General features: G+C 32.5%; 1 protein-coding gene across 1 annotated transcript; it reads left to right on the top strand.

Moving 5' to 3' along the window:
* Window positions 1–10,183: 10,183 nt before the first annotated feature.
* Window positions 10,184–13,454, top strand: LOC135695522 (uncharacterized). Its single transcript, XM_065214640.2, has 6 exons — window positions 10,184–10,274; window positions 10,449–10,495; window positions 10,866–11,012; window positions 11,347–11,451; window positions 11,892–12,075; window positions 13,118–13,454. Exons 2-6 carry the CDS (start codon window positions 10,454–10,456, stop codon window positions 13,366–13,368), a joined length of 729 nt encoding a protein of 242 aa, XP_065070712.2. The 5' UTR covers window positions 10,184–10,274; window positions 10,449–10,453; the 3' UTR covers window positions 13,369–13,454.
* The last annotated feature ends 731 nt before the right edge of the window (window positions 13,455–14,185 follow it).

A 14,185-nucleotide genomic window follows, 5' to 3' on the forward strand; every position in this document is an offset into this window, starting at 1 on the left:
ATTTTTTTAACCAAAACTTGGCTAAATATACTCTAAATAAGCATTAAAATCGTTTGAATCAGTTGTCGACTCTTTTTGAGGTTGTTTTTGGTTCTAAAAAAGCACCTTTCTTTAGTAAGGATTTTCATAAAAAAGGCAAGGCTATAGGCTTACCAAAATGTCCAGTTTTTGACCAAAAATTTTTTCATCCAAAACCTGGCTAAATATACTCTAAATAAGCGATAAAGTCGTTTAAATCAGTTCTCAACTCTTTTTGAGGTTGTTTTTGGTTCTAAAAAAGCACCTTTCTTTAATAAGGATTTTCGTAAAAAAAGCAAGGCTATAGGCTTACCAAAATGTCCAGTTTTTGACCAAGAATTTTTTCATCCAAAACCTGGCTAAATATACTCTAAAAAAGCATTAAAATCGTTTGAATCAGTTGTCGACTCTTTTTCAGGTTGTTTTTGGTTCTAAAAAAACATCTTTTTTTAATAAGCATTTTTGTAAAAAAGGCAAGGCTATAGGCTTACCAAAATGTCCAGTTTTTGACCAAGAATTTTTTTATCCAAAACCTGGCTAAATATACTCTAAAAAAGCATTAAAATCGTTTGAATCAGTTGTCGACTCTTTTTCAGGTTGTTTTTGGTTCTAAAATAGCACCTTTCTTTAATAAGGATTTTCGTAAAAAAGGCAAGGCTATAGGCTTACCAAAATGTCCAGTTTTTGACCAAGAATTTTTTCATCCAAAACCTGGCTAAATATACTCTAAATAAGCATTAAAATCGTTTGAATCAGTTGTCGACTCTTTTTCAGGTTGTTTTTGGTTCTAAAAAAACATCTTTTTTTAATAAGCATTTTTGTAAAAAAGGCAAGGCTATAGGCTTACCAAAATGTCTGGTTTTTGGCCAAGAATTTTTTCAACCAAAACTTGACTAAATATACTCTAAATGGGCATTAAAATCGTTTCAATCAATTCACGACTCTTTTTCAGGTTGTTTTTGGTTCCAAAAAAGCACCTTTCTTTAATAAGGATTTTCGTAAAAAAGGCAAGGCTATAGGCTTACCAAAATGTCCAGTTTTTGGCCAAGAATTTTTTTATCCAAAACTTGGCTAAATATACTCTAAATAAGCATTAAAATCGTTTCAATCAGTTGTCGACTCTTTTAAAGGTTGTTTTTGGTTCTAAAAAAGCACCTTTCTTTAATAAGAGTTTTTGTAAAAAAGGTAAGGCTATAGGCTTACCAAAATGTCTGGTTTTTGGCCAAGAATTTTTTCAACCAAAACTTGACTAAATATACTCTAAATAGGCATTAAAATCGTTTAAATCAATTCACGACTCTTTTTCAGGTTGTTTTTGGTTCCAAAAAAGCACCTTTCTTTAATAAGGATTTTCCTAAAAAAGGCAAGGCTATAGGCTTACCAAAATGTCCAGTTTTTGGCCAAGAATTTTTTTATCCAAAACTTGGCTAAGTATACTCTAAATAAGCATTAAAATCGTTTCAATCAGTTGTCGACTCTTTTAAAGGTTGTTTTTGGTTCTAAAAAAGCACCTTTCTTTAAAAAGGGTTTTTGTAAAAAAGGCAAGGCTATAGGCTTACCAAAATGTCTGGTTTTTGGCCAAGAATTTTTTCATCCAAAACCTGGCTAAATATACTCTAAATAAGCGATAAAGTCGTTTAAATCAGTTCTCAACTCTTTTTTAGGTTGTTTTTGGTTCTAAAAAAGCATCTTTCTTTAATAAGCATTTTTGTAAAAAAGGCAAGGCTATAGGCTTACCAAAATGTCTGGTTTTTGACCAAGAATTTTTTTATCCAAAACCTGGCTAAATATACTCTAAATAAGCGATAAAGTCGTTTAAATCAGTTCTCAACTCTTTTTTAGGTTGTTTTTGGTTCTAAAAAAGCACCTTTCTTTAATAAGGGTTTTTGTAAAAAAGGCAAGGCTATAGGCTTACCAAAATGTCTGGTTTTTGACCAAGAATTTTTTTATCCACAACCTGGCTAAATATACTCTAAATAAGCATTAAAATCGTTTGAATCAGTTGTCGACTCTTTTTGAAGTTGTTTTTGGTTCTAAAAAAGCACCTTTCTTTAATAAGGATTTTCGTAAAAAAGGCAAGGCTATAGACTTACCAAAATGTCCAGTTTTTGACCAAGAATTTTTTTATCCAAAACCTGGCTAAATATACTCTAAATAAGCATTAAAATCGTTTGAATCAGTTGTCGACTTTTTTTGAGGTTGTTTTTGGTTCTAAAAAAGCACCTTTCTTTAATAAGGATTTTCGTAAAAAAGGCAAGGCTATAGACTTACCAAAATGTCCAGTTTTTGACCAAGAATTTTTTCATCCAAAACCTGGCTAAATATACTCTAAATAAGCATTAAAATCGTTTGAATCAGTTGTCGACTCTTTTTCAGGTTGTTTTTGGTTCTAAAAAAACATCTTTTTTTAATAAGCATTTTTGTAAAAAAGGCAAGGCTATAGGCTTACCAAAATGTCCAGTTTTTGGCAAAGAATTTTTTTAACCAAAACTTGGCTAAATATACTCTAAATAAGCATTAAAATCGTTTGAATCAGTTGTCGACTCTTTTTGAGGTTGTTTTTGGTTCTAAAAAAGCACCTTTCTTTAGTAAGGATTTTCATAAAAAAGGCAAGGCTATAGGCTTACCAAAATGTCCAGTTTTTGACCAAAAATTTTTTCATCCAAAACCTGGCTAAATATACTCTAAATAAGCGATAAAGTCGTTTAAATCAGTTCTCAACTCTTTTTGAGGTTGTTTTTGGTTCTAAAAAAGCACCTTTCTTTAATAAGGATTTTCGTAAAAAAGGCAAGGCTATAGACTTACCAAAATGTCCAGTTTTTGACCAAGAATTTTTTCATCCAAAACCTGGCTAAATATACTCTAAATAAGCATTAAAATCGTTTGAATCAGTTGTCGACTCTTTTTCAGGTTGTTTTTGGTTCTAAAAAAACATCTTTTTTTAATAAGCATTTTTGTAAAAAAGGCAAGGCTATAGGCTTACCAAAATGTCCAGTTTTTGGCAAAGAATTTTTTTAACCAAAACTTGGCTAAATATACTCTAAATAAGCATTAAAATCATTTGAATCAGTTGTCGACTCTTTTTGAGGTTGTTTTTGGTTCTAAAAAAGCACCTTTCTTTAGTAAGGATTTTCATAAAAAAGGCAAGGCTATAGGCTTACCAAAATGTCCAGTTTTTGACCAAAAATTTTTTCATCCAAAACCTGGCTAAATATACTCTAAATAAGCATTAAAATCGTTTGAATCAGTTGTCGACTCTTTTTGAGGTTTTTTTTGGTTCTAAAATAGCACCTTTCTTTAATAAGGATTTTCGTTAAAAAGGCAAGGCTATAGGCTTACCAAAATGTCTGGTTTTTGGCCAAGAATTTTTTCATCCAAAACCTGGCTAAATATACTCTAAATAAGCGATAAAGTCGTTTAAATCAGTTCTCAACTCTTTTTTAGGTTGTTTTTGGTTCTAAAAAAGCATCTTTCTTTAATAAGCATTTTTGTAAAAAAGGCAAGGCTATAGGCTTACCAAAATGTCTGGTTTTTGACCAAGAATTTTTTTATCCAAAACCTGGCTAAATATACTCTAAATAAGCATTAAAATCGTTTGAATCAGTTGTCGACTCTTTTTGAGGTTGTTTTTGGTTCTAAAAAAGCACCTTTCTTTAATAAGGATTTTCGTAAAAAAAGCAAGGCTATAGGCTTACCAAAATGTCCAGTTTTTGACCAAGAATTTTTTCATCCAAAACCTGGCTAAATATACTCTAAATAAGCATTAAAATCGTTTGAATCAGTTGTCGACTCTTTTTGAGGTTGTTTTTGGTTCTAAAAAAACATCTTTTTTTAATAAGCATTTTTGTAAAAAAGGCAAGGCTATAGGCTTACCAAAATGTCCAGTTTTTGACCAAGAATTTTTTTATCCAAAACCTGGCTAAATATACTCTAAAAAAGCATTAAAATTGTTTGAATCAGTTGTCGACTCTTTTTGAAGTTGTTTTTGGTTCTAAAATAGCACCTTTCTTTAATAAGGATTTTCGTAAAAAAGGCAAGGCTATAGGCTTACCAAAATGTCCAGTTTTTGGCCAAGAATTTTTTCATCCAAAACTTTGCTAAATATACTCTAAATAAGCATTAAAATCGTTTGAATCAGTCGTCGACTCTTTTTCAGGTTGTTTTTGGTTCTAAAAAAACATCTTTTTTTGATAAGCATTTTTGTAAAAGAGGCAAGGCTATAGGCTTACCAAAATGTCCAGTTTTTGACCAAGAATTTTTTTATCCAAAACCTGGCTAAATATACTCTAAAAAAGCATTAAAATTTTTTGAATCAGTTGTAGACTCTTTTTGAAGTTGTTTTTGGTTCTAAAAAGCACCTTTCTTTAATAAGGATTTTCGTAAAAAAGGCAAGGCTATAGGCTTACCAAAATGTCCAGTTTTTGACCAAGAATTTTTTCATCCAAAACCTGGCTAAATATACTCTAAATAAGCATTAAAATCGTTTGAATCAGTTGTCGACTCTTTTTCAAGTTGTTTTTGGTTATAAAATAGCACCTTTCTTTAATAAGGATTTTCGTAAAAAAGGCAAGGCTATAGGCTTACCAAAATGTCCAGTTTTTGGCCAAGAATTTTTTCATCCAAAACTTGGCTAAATATACTCTAAATAAGCATTAAAATCGTTTGAATCAGTTGTCGACTCTTTTTGAGGTTGTTTTTGGTTCTAAAATAGCACCTTTCTTTAATAAGGATTTTCGTAAAAAAGGCAAGGCTATAGGCTTACCAAAATGTCCAGTTTTTGACCAAGAATTTTTTCATCCAAAACCTGGCTAAATATACTCTAAATAAGCATTAAAATCGTTTGAATCAGTTGTCGACTTTTTTTCGGGTTGTTTTTGGTTCTAAAAAAGCACCTTTTTTTAAAAAGGATTTTCGTAAAAAAGGCAAGGCTATAGACTTACCAAAATGTCCAGTTTTTGACCAAGAATTTTTTCATCCAAAACCTGGCTAAATATACTCTAAATAAGCATTAAAATCGTTTGAATCAGTTGTCGACTCTTTTTCAGGTTGTTTTTGGTTCTAAAAAAACATCTTTTTTTAATAAGCATTTTTGTAAAAAAGGCAAGGCTATAGGCTTACCAAAATGTCCAGTTTTTGGCAAAGAATTTTTTTATCCAAAACTTGGCTAAATATACTCTAAATAAGCATTAAAATCGTTTGAATCAGTTGTCGACTCTTTTTGAGGTTGTTTTTGGTTCTAAAAAAGCACCTTTCTTAAATAAGGATTTTCATAAAAAAGGCAAGGCTATAGGCTTACCAAAATGTCCAGTTTTTGACCAAGAATTTTTTCATCCAAAACCTGGCTAAATATACTCTAAATAAGCATTAAAATCGTTTGAATCAGTTGTCGACTCTTTTTGAGGTTTTTTTTGGTTCTAAAATAGCACCTTTCTTTAATAAGCATTTTTGTAAAAAAGGCAAGGCTATAGGCTTACCAAAATGTACGGTTTTTGGCCAAGAATTTTTTCATCCAAAACCTGGCTAAATATACTCTAAATAAGCGATAAAGTCGTTTAAATCAGTTCTCAACTTTTTTTTAGGTTGTTTTTGGTTCTAAAAAAGCATCTTTCTTTAAAAAGCATTTTTGTAAAAAAGGCAAGGCTATAGGCTTACCAAAATGTCTGGTTTTTGACCAAGAATTTTTTTATCCAAAACCTGGCTAAATATACTCTAAATAAGCATTAAAATCGTTTGAATCAGTTGTCGACTCTTTCTGAGGTTGTTTTTGGTTCTAAAAAAGCACCTTTCTTTAATAAGGATTTTCGTAAAAAAAGCAAGGCTATAGGCTTACCAAAATGTCCAGTTTTTGACCAAGAATTTTTTCATCCAAAACCTGGCTAAATATACTCTAAATAAGCGATAAAGTCGTTTAAATCAGTTCTCAACTCTTTTTTAGGTTGCTTTTGGTTCTAAAAAAGCATCTTTCTTTAATAAGCATTTTTGTAAAAAAGGCAAGGCTATAGGCTTACCAAAATGTCCAGTTTTTGGCCAAGAATTTTTTCATCCAAAACTTGGCTAAATATACTCTAAATAAGCATTAAAATCGTTTGAATCAGTTGTCGACTCTTTTTGAGGTTGTTTTTGGTTCTAAAAAAGCATCTTTCTTTAATAAGGATTTTCGTAAAAAAGGCAAGGCTATGGCCTTACCAAAATGTCCAGTTTTTGGCCAAGAATTTTTTCATCCAAAACCTGGCTAAATATACTCTAAATAAGCGATAAAGTCGTTTAAATCAGTTCTCAACTCTTTTTAAGGTTGTTTTTGGTTCTAAAAAAGCATCTTTCTTTAATAAGCATTTTTGTAAAAAAGGCAAGGCTATAGGCTTACCAAAATGTCTGGTTTTTGACCAAGAATTTTTTTATCCAAAACCTGGCTAAATATACTCTAAATAAGCGATAAAGTCGTTTAAATCAGTTCTCAACTCTTTTTTAGGTTGTTTTTGGTTCTAAAAAAGCATCTTTCTTTAATAAGCATTTTTGTAAAAAAGGCAAGGCTATAGGCTTACCAAAATGTCTGGTTTTTGACCAAGAATTTTTTTATCCAAAACCTGGCTAAATATACTCTAAATAAGCATTAAAATTGTTTGAATCAGTTGTCGACTCTTTTTCAGGTTGTTTTTGGTTCTAAAAAAACATCTTTTTTTAATAAGGATTTTCGTAAAAAAGGCAAGGCTATAGGCTTACCAAAATGTCCAGTTTTTGACCAAGAATTTTTTCATCCAAAACCTGGCTAAATATACTCTAAATAAGCATTAAAATCGTTTGAATCAGTTGTCGACTCTTTTTCAAGTTGTTTTTGGTTATAAAATAGCACCTTTCTTTAATAAGGATTTTCGTAAAAAAGGCAAGGCTATAGGCTTACCAAAATGTCTGGTTTTTGGCCAAGAATTTTTTCATCCAAAACCTGGCTAAATATACTCTAAATAAGCGATAAAGTCGTTTAAATCAGTTCTCAACTCTTTTTTAGGTTGTTTTTGGTTCTAAAAAAGCATCTTTCTTTAATAAGCATTTTTGTAAAAAAGGCAAGGCTATAGGCTTACCAAAATGTCCAGTTTTTGACCAAGAATTTCTTTATCCAAAACCTGGCTAAATATACTCTAAATAGGCATTAAAATCGTTTGAATCAGTTGTCGACTCTTTTTCAGGTTGTTTTTGGTTCTAAAATAGCACCTTTCTTTAATAAGGATTTTCGTAAAAAAGGCAAGGCTATAGGCTTACCAAAATGTCTGGTTTTTGGCCAAGAATTTTTTCATCCAAAACCTGGCTAAATATACTCTAAATAAGCGATAAAGTCGTTTAAATCAGTTCTCAACTCTTTTTTAGGTTGCTTTTGGTTCTAAAAAAGCATCTTTCTTTAATAAGCATTTTTGTAAAAAAGGCAAGGCTATAGGCTTACCAAAATGTACGGTTTTTGGCCAAGAATTCTTTCATCCAAAACTTGGCTAGATATACTCTAAATAGGCAATAAAGGCGTTTAAATCAGTTCTCAACTCTTTTTCAGGCTGTTTTTGGTTTTAAAAAAGCATCTTTATTTAATAAGCATTTTTGTAAAAAAGGCAAGGCTATAGGCTTACCAAAATGTCCAGTTTTTGACCAAGAATTTTTTTATCCAAGACCTGGCTAAATATACTCTAAATAAGCATTAAAATCGTTTGAATCAGTTGTCGACTCTTTTTCAGGTTGTTTTTGGTTCTAAAATAGCACCTTTCTTTAATAAGGATTTTCGTAAAAAAGGCAAGGCTATAGGCTTACCAAAATGTCTGGTTTTTGGCCAAGAATTTTTTCATCCAAAACCTGGCTAAATATACTCTAAATAAGCGATAAAGTCGTTTGAATCAGTTCTCAACTCTTTTTTAGGTTGCTTTTGGTTGTAAAAAGCATCTTTCTTTAATAAGCATTTTTGTAAAAAAGGCAAGGCTATAGGCTTACCAAAATGTCCGGTTTCTGGCCAAGAATTTTTTCATCCAAAACTTGGCTAAATATACTCTAAATAGGCAATAAAGGCGTTTAAATCAGTTCTCAACTCTTTTTTAGGTTGTTTTTGGTTCTAAAAAAGCATCTTTCTTTAATGAGGATTTTCGTAAAAAAGGCAAGGCTATAGCCTTACCAAAATGTCCAGTTTTTGGCCAAGAATTCTTTCATCCAAAACGTGGCTAAATATACTCTAAATAGGCAATAAAGTCGTTTAAATCAGTTCTCAACTCTTTTTCAGGTTGTTTTTGGTTCTAAAAAAGCACCTTTCTTTAATAAGGAATTTTGTTAAAAAGGCAAGGCTATAGGCTTTCCAAAATATCCGGTTTTGGCTAAGAATTTTTTGGTGAGCCTATTTTAGGATCTTTTTAGGATCTTCTTATTCAGTTTTTGTGTACAAAAAACCTCTTCGATTTTTAATTTTTAAATTGTTAGAAAAATTTATATCTTATTATTACAATCGGTAAAGATATGTTATTATTACAAAAAATGTAAGCATCTTTCTGTCTTTTTTCGTTTCATCTTTTTTAGATTTAGTCCAGGTCCGCTCTTCAAAATGTTTGCTTTTTATCTAAAACAATTATTTAGATTATCAGGAAAACAGAACCTACCATTCAGTATCGTGATATTAATTGAAGTAACAGCACAAACCTTTGGTGATATCTTTGAAACCTTTAAAAAAAGAAAAAGATGACACTATCATTTGCCGCAGGGTCATGATAATCAAACAGACGACTTGGATATAAAGCATGTTTTATGATCGTTTTGCATTTCTTTCACTACAAACTCACTTTCGAAAGCAATGCAGAGACTCTTCTTTGGGTTATACGTTGGGCACACTTACTTATAAAACACTTTTTTGAGTCAATTAACTAAGAAATTTTTGAAGACCTTATTTGCTTTGCTTTGAATATAAATCAAAATGATTTACTACTTAAAGCAATGCAGACTCTCCTTTCGGTTATACGTTGGGCACACTTATTTTCAACGCCTTTTTGATTCAATTAAATAATAACTTTTTGAAGTGTTTTATTACTTGAGCGTGGGCTTGGCCTGTTTTTGGTTCAAAATTAAAGGTTCCGAAGAAAAGGCAAACCATTAAACAATCTTCTTATTAAATTTGAACAGTTGGTAAAGAAGCGGTAATTTAATCAAAATTGTTGGAGAAACATCGGTTCTACTGACTTTTATCAAAATTAAACTTTCTTCTCTTGTCTTCCTCGTTTTGCCGTTTTTTAAAGCTGCTACGCCTGTCGCTTGAATAAGCAAAAATATATATTTATGTATTTTTATTTCTGTTTAATTTTGCAGTTTCGCTGCTGCTTACTTTTTCACATTTTCATTAACCTATGAAGAACTCAAACAGGCCACAGAGCTAAAGTACTTTTGAACAAACTCTACCAAATGCGTTGATCCTTAGTGAAGTATTCAAAGTATTTTAGGCATCTATAAATGCTTTCTAAGTATAATATGGGAACGAGAGTGCACATCAAGAGTAAAATATTATCTTGGTAATTACATGGGTAATTATCGCTGTAATTAAAATATCATCGTGGTAATTAAAAGATATTTTACAAAATTGTATGTCATATCTCTTAGTAGTGAATATGTCAAGCAATGTTTTACATTATCTATATTAAGATATTATGTGAAGGGAGAATTCCTTTCTAGAAAAACTTGGATAAATAATAACATGCATTACTTACATATTCTTCAATATCAAGGTTACAAAATTTTGCCTCAGGGTTACAAACATACCTGATTCTTACCATTGTCATTTGATTCTGCAATGTATGAATGAAAACAATTCTATATTGGCACCGTTTTCTCCATCTACAGTGTCTAATCTAAAGTATTGTTGACCAAAAAATTATTTACCAAACTGGAGAACCCTTAATTGTGAAAAAAGATAAGTCTAGGGGTGAAAATTCAGATGTATAAAAAAAAGTTCGTGTTATTTTCTAAGGTTAAAGAAAGACAACCGAGTTTCAATTATTTTGAGAGACAGATGTCGACCCCAAATTATAATTTTAATAACTGCTAAATAACCAACTGATCAAACTTAATAAGTAAAATGTTGAAAATTTCCCTTTCTTGTTTATCGGTTGCAGTTTAAGTATATGTTTAGCTGAGTCAACGTCAAGGAAACATCTGCAGATAAAAGAGAGAATTCAGTTGGAAAACTCACTCACCGTCGAGGACATCAAGAAGAAAGATTGAAAAGTTGCTCTCGTTCTATTCAAGTTTTGGTAAGAAACTTTTGTCATATCTTTTTATTTGTTCATCATGCTCTAGAGACATTCAAACAGGCGATCTTTTGCTTCACCTATAATTTCTGTCATGCTTTTTTACTTCTGAGTTGTTTGCTACATGCAATACATGTTTCATATTTTGCCTTATGAAAGCAAATAACTTTGTTTTAGACAAAATGAAGACAATCCTGATCCTCTGTGCCGTTGCCTTCATGTCGGTAAGAATGAAGTGTTTTCTTCTTACATCTGGATTCAGAATAGTAAAATGTTACCTGAAGTAGCAATTTGCTTCAATTAAATGATGCTAATGGAGTCGTGTTCATTTAAGGCAATGTAATTAAGCTAAACATACAGATCCGACTCGTGTTTGGTTAACTGTCACATATTTAGATAATGTTATTTCAAGAGCACAGAAAAGTTATGGAAGAAACAGAGAATGAAAAATTCTATAGATTTAAGTGCTATGCGTTGAAATGATGTCATTAACTGGCCTATTAACAATGTAGCTATCCTAGTTCTCTTTAAACAGCTAGATGTATCTGGTGAGAGTAGTTTCTCTTGGAAGTAAAACAAAATGTTTTTTCATAGGCCACTGGCTGGGAAATCCAGTTTGAAGAGGGTGATAAGGAGTACAAAGAACGCATTGAGGTTGATGTTGAGAAAAATGTGGAAACATTCGATGTGCCGGAACATAATGGTCTTAATCATTCTGTGATACTGAATGATTTCAACGTTGTAAGTTATTCGACTTTATATCTTTTGAAAATATGTAAAGCGTTCATAATCATGTTACACATCTAATCATACCCGTAGATATCAGGGAAAAGGAACTGGGCAGATTTGTTTGCCTTTATCGCCATTTTCTAGAACAGGCGACCCAACGACGGTTTAGGCAGAAAAGAAAAGGGAATGGTGCTAGTTTTTCTGTTGCCCCCGCTGGAATGGCAGTAACAGATCATTATCTTGATTCGGTCGATTGAAAACTGAAAAACATCAGTTTATCAATGCCTTTACTTTTGATTTCTTCGAAAGGTCAATTGCAGAATAATTTTATACAATTTTATTACAGGGTTTATCAGCGACTAAAATTGCCGCAGTTGGGAAATGCTACATATCGAAGATTGACAAGGACGAGTATCAATCTCCCAAGGAAATGGAAAAGAGTCTTCAACAGGTATTTTCAGTCCTCTTAGTACTACATCATACATAACTGTTTTCTTTCTGATAAATTCTGCTGGTGAAAATCGTGCATTCTAAACAGACGTCTATTTGAAATATAGTTAACATGTTGTGATGCCAAAAAGGTCAACGATTAAAAATGTCTTGAGAAACATGCTTGTTAACCTATCTTTTCAAGCAATCGATTCTTTTCCAAGGTCTTTCTCACTTATGCTACTCTTCCTATCATAATTTTCCAATTCATTTTAAATCGGGTCACCAGAGCGAACCTTTCATCGTTAGTTCCACTTAATGCAAATACATGGACATTCTTGCATATGAACAAAACTGTTGTAGTACAATTTTGCATGAATCAAGTCATTTTGCATGAATCAAGTCATTTTGCGTGAATCAAGATATCAGGTTGTCTGTCGTATTGGCTTTTGTTTCCTTTAGTTTGGAGGGCGATTTCCCACTGACAAGTACGAGGTAAAAAAGGACAAGATGGTGGAAGTTAGAGAAATGGAAAAGAAAGAGGTTGGAGAAAAGATTGCTGCTTTCTGTCAAGGGTACAAGATGATCCTCACAGAAAAGGAAGACGACGAAACTTTTCAAGCAAAAATGAAATCTCTATTGGAAGGTAGGCTGAAGAAACTTTTGACGCGCGTTTTTCAATTACTAAAATCGTAGATACGAAATACCGTAAAAGCTCTATCAGGCCCCCTTCTCTTTCAAGCCCCCCTCTTTTAAGCCCCCCTCTTTCAAACCCCCCTCTTTTAAGCTCCCTCTCATTTAATCCCTTATCTCTATTAAGCTCTCTTTTCTATTAAGCCTCCTCGCTATTAAGCCCCCTTTATCGAGCAAAAATTTAAAATAAGTCCCCCTCTCTAACAAATCCTCCCTCTTTGGTCCCTGATGTCAAGCAACGTAAAAATGCGCATTGAGTGGTTCTTTTAACACGTGTGATGATGATAAAATCATGTCTATTAAATACGGTCCATGTAAAAATTTCCTTGTGTGACTTAAAAGTCTAGAGGAAACTGATATTTATTCTTTAGAAGAAATCCCAGAGGATGAAATTTGTTTGCAAGATGTCTCAGGTTTATCAATTGGTCCTGGTGACTCTTATGAAGATTAAGACATATTAATTGATTGGTTTTGATAAACTTTTGAAGCTGCTTGTAAAGTTTTTCGAGAATATTTCTACAGCATTCTTATAGCAAAGGAACGCATAAGGGAAATTTATATAACCTTTTCTTTGAATTGTGATTAAGCTCACCCCTCTCTTAGAACCCTCCTCTTTTTTAAGCCCACCTTTTCGGACTTAAAAAATAGAGGCGCTTCCCCTCCCCGGGGTCAATAGAGCATTTATGGCATTTCATCGCTGTTTATGGGACAATGCTTGCTGCACGGTGAACAATGTTTACAAAGGCTTACATTAGCTTCTCAATAAAGAAGCAACCAGAAAAACGTCCTGGAGGCAGTAATCCCGTTTCAAATGCAAGCATCGACCTGAGATGGACATCTGAAACGCAATGAACTTCACACTACAATGCAATTTTTCTGCCCCTCCGTAAAAGGACAAGGCGTATCAGTCACTAAGAAGATTGTTTTGAATGGTGCTAGGTCTTAAAATCAATTTTTACGATTTTATACAGGTAAAATCTTTTATTGAATTGTAGCAGCTTCGTCGGGACGAAGCAAAAGACAGCTCTATGAGCTAACATTGGACAAAAACATCTGTGATGGAGGTTGGCGAGCAGCAATTGCAACATTTCTTCTATGCCCGTACCCGGTTGACATTGTGAGAAGAAACCGGACAACTTATTGTAATTATGTTGTCAAATGCACAGGAAATGGATCAGTCTGGAATTGCAATGGGGAACACATTATTAAGGAGACGTCCTACTGTGTGGACATCGTGTGTCGTTGAAACAGTGAGAACGCAATACACTGTAACAGTAGTATTTCACAGTAGTTTTAACCCTTAAACATTATATTACTTTCTGAATGCATTAATATGTCTCTTTTTATCTCAGTTATCTGCATATGGTCTTACTGGCAAACATAAATGAACAATCGTTGAGAGAAATGTATTAGGATAGGAAATATAAAAAGGCCAAACTTATTATAGAGTGTTTTGTGTCCCATGTTTGCAAGTCTAAATAAAAGCTTCTGACAAGAAAAAACTAATAAGTTAACTCTAGGCTGTTTGAACTGGCACTGAATTTCCGATACCTACACAGATATTCCTACAGGTACTAGCATCCCATTTTTTCGATCCGTTTCTCTATTCTGAACTTTCAACTTTCGGCTCTATAGCAGTTTGTTTAATGCTTTGATTGGAAAAGGATTGGAAAAGTATTGGAAAAGTATTGGAAAAGTATTGGAAAAGTATTGGAAAAGTATTGGAAAAGTATTGGAAAAGTATTGGAAAAGTATTGGAAAAGTATTGGAAAAGTATAATGGCGACATGTTTCGGATTATTGGTAAAGCCCGATCGTCGTTCCACCTAGCAGTTTTAGAATCTATCTACATAAGCAGGAAAAAACCGCTATTGTGTAGACAAAAGGAGTTCGTTTTCACCTTAGGACTCCACTGGTAACATTCTAATAGGCAAGCGGCACTGATTGGTCAACCTTTACAGTCATGTGCTCGTGTTTCTGATTGGCCTATTTCGATCCACAACTGGGTATATATATTTCTTAGCGTACAGTTTTCGATCTATGTTCTGACGTTTTAAACTCTGA

The sequence above is a fragment of the Rhopilema esculentum genome, chromosome 2, assembly GCF_057945365.1.
Source record: "Rhopilema esculentum isolate cy_ngs chromosome 2, ASM5794536v1, whole genome shotgun sequence".
Classification (NCBI taxonomy): Eukaryota; Metazoa; Cnidaria; class Scyphozoa; order Rhizostomeae; family Rhizostomatidae; genus Rhopilema; species Rhopilema esculentum.

Bases quoted from the DNA above. Each gene is read 5' to 3' on its own strand.
- LOC135695522 (XM_065214640.2), top strand. From the start codon at position 10,454: ATGAAGACAATCCTGATCCTCTGTGCCGTTGCCTTCATGTCG. The intron at 11,013-11,346 runs GTAAGTTATTCG...ATTTTATTACAG, and splicing joins TACTGAATGATTTCAACGTT to GGTTTATCAGCGACTAAAAT. The intron at 11,452-11,891 runs GTATTTTCAGTC...TGTTTCCTTTAG, and splicing joins TGGAAAAGAGTCTTCAACAG to TTTGGAGGGCGATTTCCCAC.